The 7,500-nt window shown below is 36.3% G+C and overlaps 1 protein-coding gene across 1 annotated transcript in view; it reads right to left on the bottom strand.

The window, feature by feature from the left end:
• The window catches only part of LOC106882357 (45 kDa calcium-binding protein), a 26,112-nt gene that overhangs the window by 10,346 nt on the left and 8,266 nt on the right, over positions 1 to 7,500 (bottom strand). The window contains exons 2-3 of the mRNA XM_014933010.3: positions 4,201 to 4,337; positions 1,484 to 1,630 (exon numbers count right to left, since the gene is read on the bottom strand). Of these exons, the coding sequence (XP_014788496.2) occupies positions 1,484 to 1,630; positions 4,201 to 4,337 (284 nt within the window). The remainder of the gene's footprint in view (positions 1 to 1,483; positions 1,631 to 4,200; positions 4,338 to 7,500) is intronic.

Here is a 7,500-nt window from a genome sequence, read left to right as displayed (position 1 = left end):
TGTTCTATAACCAATGCTTCTTTATCTTCCTCTCATTTATATTTGAGCACTTCTTTTGCAGTCCTATAAACCCTTTTGTTTCTATAAAAAGAGACAAATATTATTTCTTGCTGTATATATATATATCATTGTCGTTTATATATATATATTAAGAAAACGAAAGTAGTTAGAATTCATATTAGGGCTTTTGCCGCCTTCATGGAGATTCTTCTGATAGGTTTTATAGAAAAGTTCTTTGCTTTTTATACAATTCAAAAAGAGTATGTTGTTTTCATCATCATTTAACATCCATTGTCCATGCTCACATGAGTTGGATGGTTTGACCGCAAAAGCATGCTGGAAGGCTGCACCAGACTCCAGTCTGATTTGGCATGGTTTTCTACAGCTGAATGTCCTTCCTAATGCCAACCACTCGGAGAGTGTAATGGATGCTTTTATGCGCCACCAGTACTGCTGCTATTTGCATGACACTGAGGTGCATTCACATGCCACAGGTGCCAATTTGCGTGACACCGGTATCTGTCACGACTGCAATTTTGCTCGACTTGATGGGTCTTCTTCTCAAGCATGACATAATGCCAAAGGTCTCGGTCATTGCCTCCATGAGGCCTAACACTCAAAAGGAACTCAGCCACTTTACCTCTATATATCACTATCATCGTTTAACGTCTGTTTTCCATGCTGGCATGGGTTGGGTGGTTTGACTGAGGACTGGCAAGCCAGAAGGCTGCACCTGGCTCCAATCTGATCTGGCAAGGTTTCTACAGCCGGATGCCCTTCCTAACACCAACCACTCCGAGAGTGTAGTGGGTGCTTTTTACGTGCCACTGGCATAGGAGCCAGTCAGGCAGCACTGGTATCGACCATGTTCGGATGGTGCATTTTATGTGCCACTGGCATGGGAGCCAGTTGGGAGGCACTGGCATTGACCGCGTCCAGATGGTGCTTATATATATATATATATATATATATATATATATATATATAAACATAATTTAGGGATCAGCAAATATTTGCTTCACCACATACCGAAGTTCAGAAATAGCAGCTAAAAAAGCTGAGACTCCAACAGATAGCATTACTTGTAACTCACAAAGGCAAAAACAAGAAGAAAAAACAATGGAAACTAACCATTCCGATGATTAATCATAGACGCGTTTCTGGATTATGAGTGATAAATACTCAATTTCCTTTATCAATACGATATTCCAGTAGTAAATTCGACTATGCTAGCAAACTGTGCATGCATGAACGAGTAACATTCTACATCGACACAAATCTAAAAGCATAACCGAATCTACCTCGGCCAGCCAGTCTACTATCCTTCCTTCAAGAAATTACCATGTGCACGACATGTAATTAATTTGTATATATATATAAATATATATATATATATATATATTACACACATTCCTTGATACATTTAGAGACAAAGAGAGAAAGAGAGACAGAGAGAGGAACCAAATACGAAAACGTGCCTCACCTTCAGTCCTTTTCAGTGGAATATATTCCAAAAGAGTCTCGTTAAAGTCCAGACCACCAAGCTTTTTCACATAATTGTCAATCATTGGTTTGTTGTACTCTCGGGCCTCCAAATACTTGCGAAAGTATTCTTCCCAGTCAACAAAACCTATGCAAATAAAAAACAAACAAACACATTAAAGAAATATGAGACAACAAATAAAGATCTATTTTACAGTGCTCCAGTATGGGCATTATCTGCTCGGTTGGAAAAGGAAGTTGAACAACAAAGCTCAAGGAAAACACACACAAATATCTGTCTTTCTGGTTCTCTCTCACTATATAGATATCCTTTCAACTATAGGCACAAGGCCCTCAATTTTGGTGGGAAGGATCTAATCCAGGGGTTTCGAAAGTGGTTGATATTGACCCCTGAGGGTTGATGGGCCTATTCATGGGGGTCGATAAATGCACATCTACTTAATTATTATTATTATTTATTTTTTCTTTGTACATGACTGGAGTGGGGAGAGTCGATGAATGGTAAAGGATTCCATGAAGAGGTTGATGGTCTAAAGAGTTTGGGGACCCCCTGGTCTATTTAATTACATAGATCCCAGTGTTCAACTGGTACTTAGCTTATGAAACCCAAACGGATGATAAGCAAAGTCAACCATGGCAGCATTTGAATTCAGAATATAAAGACAGATGAAATGCCAATGAGCTAACAATTCTGCCACCTTTTCTCTCTCTCTCTCTCCCTCTCCCCTCACACACACACACACACATATACAGGGTGTGAGGGATAAATTTTCACCATCTTATACTTTTATTTTCGCACATGTGTATTGTTTGTTTGTGATTTTGTCAACTCCATAGTATAGTAGGGTCAGTTGGGCACTGTCTGTGAGAAATACAGCACCATGACGCAATTCAGTCTGCCAGAAATTTGGAAATGACATGCTGTACTTCTGGAATTTGCGCTGGAAGTGATAACAATGAAACATCCAGTTAACATCATGGTGTTTGGAGTGATCACTAGTGATGGCGATGTTATGCCTCCATTCATCTTCCCACACGGCCTCAGACTCAACATGAAGGCCTACATCAAGTGCTTGGAGAAGTGCTGCACTGGGTCAAGAGGGTGGCTGCTGGAAGACCACACACACACACACACACACACACATATATATATATATACAGGGTGTGATGGGTAAATTGTCACCATCTTATATATTTATTTTCGCACATGTGCACTGTTTGTTTTTGATTTTTTTGACTCCACAGTATAGTAGGGTCATCTGGGCACTCTCTGTGAGAAAAACAGCACCTTGACACAATTCACTCTGCTAGAAATTTGGAAATGACATGCTGTGCTGCTTGACATTTGTGCTGGAAGTGATAAAAAATCACGCTGAGAGCAATATAAGTTAAACATCCAGTTAACATCATGGTGTTTGGAGTGATCACAACTGATGATGATGTTATGCCATTCATCTTTCCACACAGCCTCAGACTCAACATGGAGGCCTACATGGACTGGAGGAGGTAGTGCTGCCCTGGGTCAACAGGGTGGCTACTGGAAGACCCTATGTGGGGCACAGTTGAGCGAGAGACCAACAAAACTCCTTGTAATACCAAAGATGAACTGAAGGCAAGGATTATGGCAGCATTCACCAACTTAAACAAGGAAACCATCCAGAAGAGTTGCAGGAGATTCCAAAGTCGTCTGGAGGCCATGGTTGAAGCCAATGGCGAGTTTATTAAATAAATTTACTCTTTAGTATTTCATGATATTTTATGTAATTTCAGTAAATATATTTGTTAAAATGAGATGTCAGTGTTATTTTCATTTTTGTGTAAATTAGACAACAGTTTATTCTCCGCAATCTCTCTCTCTCTCTCTCTCTATATATATATATATATATATAAACATAATTAAGGGATCAGCAAATATTTGCTTCACCATATACCGAAGTTCAGAAATAGCAGCTAAAAAAGTGATGCTATCTGTAGGAGTCTCAGCTTTTTTAGCTGCTATTTCTGAACTTCGGTATATGGTGAAACAAATATTTGCTGATCCCTTAATTATGTTTATAAATATATATGAGCTTTTAAATAAGTTCTCCACCAATAATGGTGCTTACATACCGATGGGCTTGGTAAAAATTGTTAATTATTAATTGTTGATTTATTAATGAATTAATAAATTGATAATCCTTTACCCTTTTAATTCGTATATATATATATATATATATATATATATATCACACACACACATACACATATATATCCTTCAATTGTAGGCTTTGTTAGAATCTAGGTATTTCAACATGAAAGATGCTGAGAGCAGATGTGTAGTAGGCTCAATGTATCTGAATACATGCAGACAAAGACATATGCATATATGTAAAACATACATATACATACACACACAGACATATACATATATGTCCACATAAACTCCACTTGTGTCCTTTTTATTTATATATATATATTAATAAAAAACAGCTGTTTGCAATGTTATACTGTAGAGGAAAATTACTCTCATCAACTGAATAACACCTACATTGCAAGAAATAGGAGCACTTTAGCTCCTATTTCTAGCAATGTAAGTGTTATTTAGTCAAGTTTAGTTGATGACTATACACACACACACACACACACACTTTCATACTTCTTAGAGTGGGTTTATATATACTGAAATTAACATGGCAAATTAAGAGAAATATTCTTTACCGTCTTTATTTGAATCAAGATATGCAAACATCTTTTCCGTTTCATTGGAAGCTTCATCTAAATGTTCTTCTAGTTTTCGCTGTATCCATTCTTCCAGTTCTTTCAAGTCAAGGTATTGATCACTATCAGTATCAGCCCTGGAAAACAACAAGCAAAGACATTGTTAGTTCGTTCCTTATTGCAGAAGGAGATCTTAAATTTCCTACTGCTTCTCCGCTGCTAGTACACTTTCCTTATCATGTCTGTGTTGATTACAGCGGTCAGAAATGATATCCACAATGCTTTTTATCTTTCATTTGGTTCGGTCATTGCTCTGCGACCATACCAGGTGACAACCACGTCGAGAGGGCTTAGTTGAACAAATCAACCATGGTACTTATTTCTTTTTAAAGCCTAGCACTTATTCTACCAGTTTTTTTCCACAAAACTGCTAAGTCACTGGGATGTAAACAAACCAACACCAGTTGTTGAGTGGTGGTGGGGAACAATCAAGACACACACACACACAGGGGACACTCAAAAGTTCTTGGCTTTAGGTAAAAGAAAAACAGGAGCATCAGTTAATTAGGATTTTATTCAACAATCAATTATGATTTTATTCCCATCTCAGATTCATGCATTTATTGCAGCACTGCCTTTAGTCGAACAAATTGACCCCAGGACTTATTCTTTGTAACCTAGATGATGAGCAATGACTAAGAAACTAGTCTCTGTTTGCTGGCTTAGCTAGGTGGAGGTGTGAAGGCAGACAGGAAGCGGTGCTTCCTAGGGCTAAATAGCAGTAGTATTATTCCCTTTCATGGGACTGTCACATTAAGTTGACAGCATACCACCACTTTAATAATTTAATTATTGTCATTTAATCTTTTAAGAGAATCTGTAAGAGACTATATTGGATTTTTGCAGATAATAAATTATATTTATGCTATATCTCCATTTTCTAAATATATATAATTTAGAGAAAAACCACTTAAATAAATTCAATAAAGAAGAATGTAATTCACACCCTCTAGAAAGTAAATATATCATAAAAACCTTATTCTAAAAATCAATAAAGTACATTCCATTTAGTATATATATATACCATTTAGTAGTTATTCTTTTATGTATTTTATTGATTTTTAGAATAAGGTTTTTATGATATATTTACTTTCTAGAGGGTGTGAATTACATTCTTCTTTATTGAATTATTTAATAGTGGTTTTTCTCATAATTATATACATATATTTTATAATGGGAAATTTGATTTAGTTTTGCTAAATTGAATTTTTCCCTGTAAGTTTTGGATTTTATTCCCTAATATTATTACACACACACACTTAATTTGAGGAGGTTATATCCTCATTAGGGATGAAATAATCCAAGGTATACTCTGTATGCATCCTTCAAAAGAAAAATGTGCTCTGCATTGACCTTGAAGAAGTTGTACCACCATACAGTTAGAACATGATACCTTTCTTACCATTCAACCAAATGCTTAGAAATTCTGATCAACTAGGTGATAAGATTGAAACATATATGTAGGTTCCTTTATTTTATTGTTAGAGTTTTACAACTTGTGATCAATTTATATGTACTGTTATGGCTTTTAAAGCCCCAAGATTTAAGGCACATAAGGACAGAGTGACGATAATTATGTGTGGCAATACTGCTGGGTTCATGATGAAACCAGGACTTATCTACAAACCCAAGGGCCTCCAAAAATAGGAATAAAAACCTGCTGCCTGTCCACTGGATGGACAATCCAAAGGCCTGGATTACCAAAAGTCTAACTTTGAATTGGTTCCACCAATGCTTCATCCCTCAAGCCAAAGAATACCTCCAAAATATTTGCATGGAATTCAAGGTGTTGCTTGTTATGAATAATGCTGGTGGTCACTCTATGGATTTGAATCATGAGGGAGTCCAACTTGGGTTCCTCCCTGCTAATACCAGCTCCCTCATCTAGCCTGGATGAAAGCGTTATCCATGCCTTCAAGGCACTTTACACTCAGAACTCTCTCCAAGACCTTGTGGATACAATGGATTCGGATGAGAATTTCAAGTTAAAGGAATACTGGTGTAACTTCACAATCACAACATGCCTGTCAGTCATCCAAGCTACTTTGTGTGTCCAGAGTGTGTCCAGGACTACAAAGTCTTCTAACCTGAAGATATTCAGCACAAGGTTGTCAACAATGTGGGGAAACTGGCAAAAGTACTTAGAAATGAAGGTTTTGATGACATCACACAAGATGAGGTCATCAATCTCATCAATGCCCACTATGAAACCCTGACATAGAGGAGGATGAGGGGGGGGGGGTGACAATCGAACGTCTATCCAACCTTTTAAAGACTGCAAAGGAATTTCAAGGGAAGGCAGAAGCATGGGATCCTGATATGATTCGGTCTCTCCAATTTAAGAATGCCATTGATGCTGTCATGCAAACATATAAAACTCTCCTTGCCACCATGAAGAAACAACGACAGCAACTTCCCATCACAAATGTTCCTCAAGCCCACCAAGAAAGCCTTGCACGGAGATAGGAATCCCCTAAAACACTTGAATAAAAGGCATCAGCTGGAGAACTTTAAATCTTCTGTGCAGTCATTACCTTCATTATTTTCATCACCATTGTCTTAAATCAATATCATTCATTATTGGTGAGTAAGCATACATTTTACTTCATTTTTTATTAAATTATTATTATAATATATATATATATATATAATATTTTATGTTATATTTTGACGTTATAGGCATTTTTATGGACCACATCCAATATTCATGGTTTTCCATTATTCGCAGGTGCTCTAGGAAAGTAACCCCTGCAAATACCAGGAGACTATTGTATATACATACATACATAAATGTATGTATGTATGTATGTATATATATATATATATATATATATATATATATATATATATATTCATGCATAAATGTATGTATATATATATATATATATATATATATATATATACATACACACACACATACATGTATGGGAGCGGGTAAAAGGGGGGTTTTTACCCCAAATTTGTATCTCAATTAGAAAATGGAGGATAATATGCTGAACCTAACTACTTGCAGACAGTGTTATGAATTAAATTAATGAATTCAACGGGATATACTGTCTGCAAGTAGTTGGGTTCAGCATATTATCCTCCATTTTCTAATTGATATATGTACACATATATACATAGATGCACATATATATACATGTATGTATATATAAATATATATACATACATGTACACACACACACACACACACACACACACACACACACACACATATATATATATATATATAATTTA

This window comes from Octopus bimaculoides, chromosome 26, assembly GCF_046866305.1.
Source record: "Octopus bimaculoides isolate indiv1 chromosome 26, ASM4686630v1, whole genome shotgun sequence".
NCBI classification, from domain to species: domain Eukaryota; kingdom Metazoa; phylum Mollusca; class Cephalopoda; order Octopoda; family Octopodidae; genus Octopus; species Octopus bimaculoides.
The sequence above is the reverse complement of the archived record's forward strand: the minus strand, read 5'-3'. Positions and strand labels throughout refer to the sequence as shown.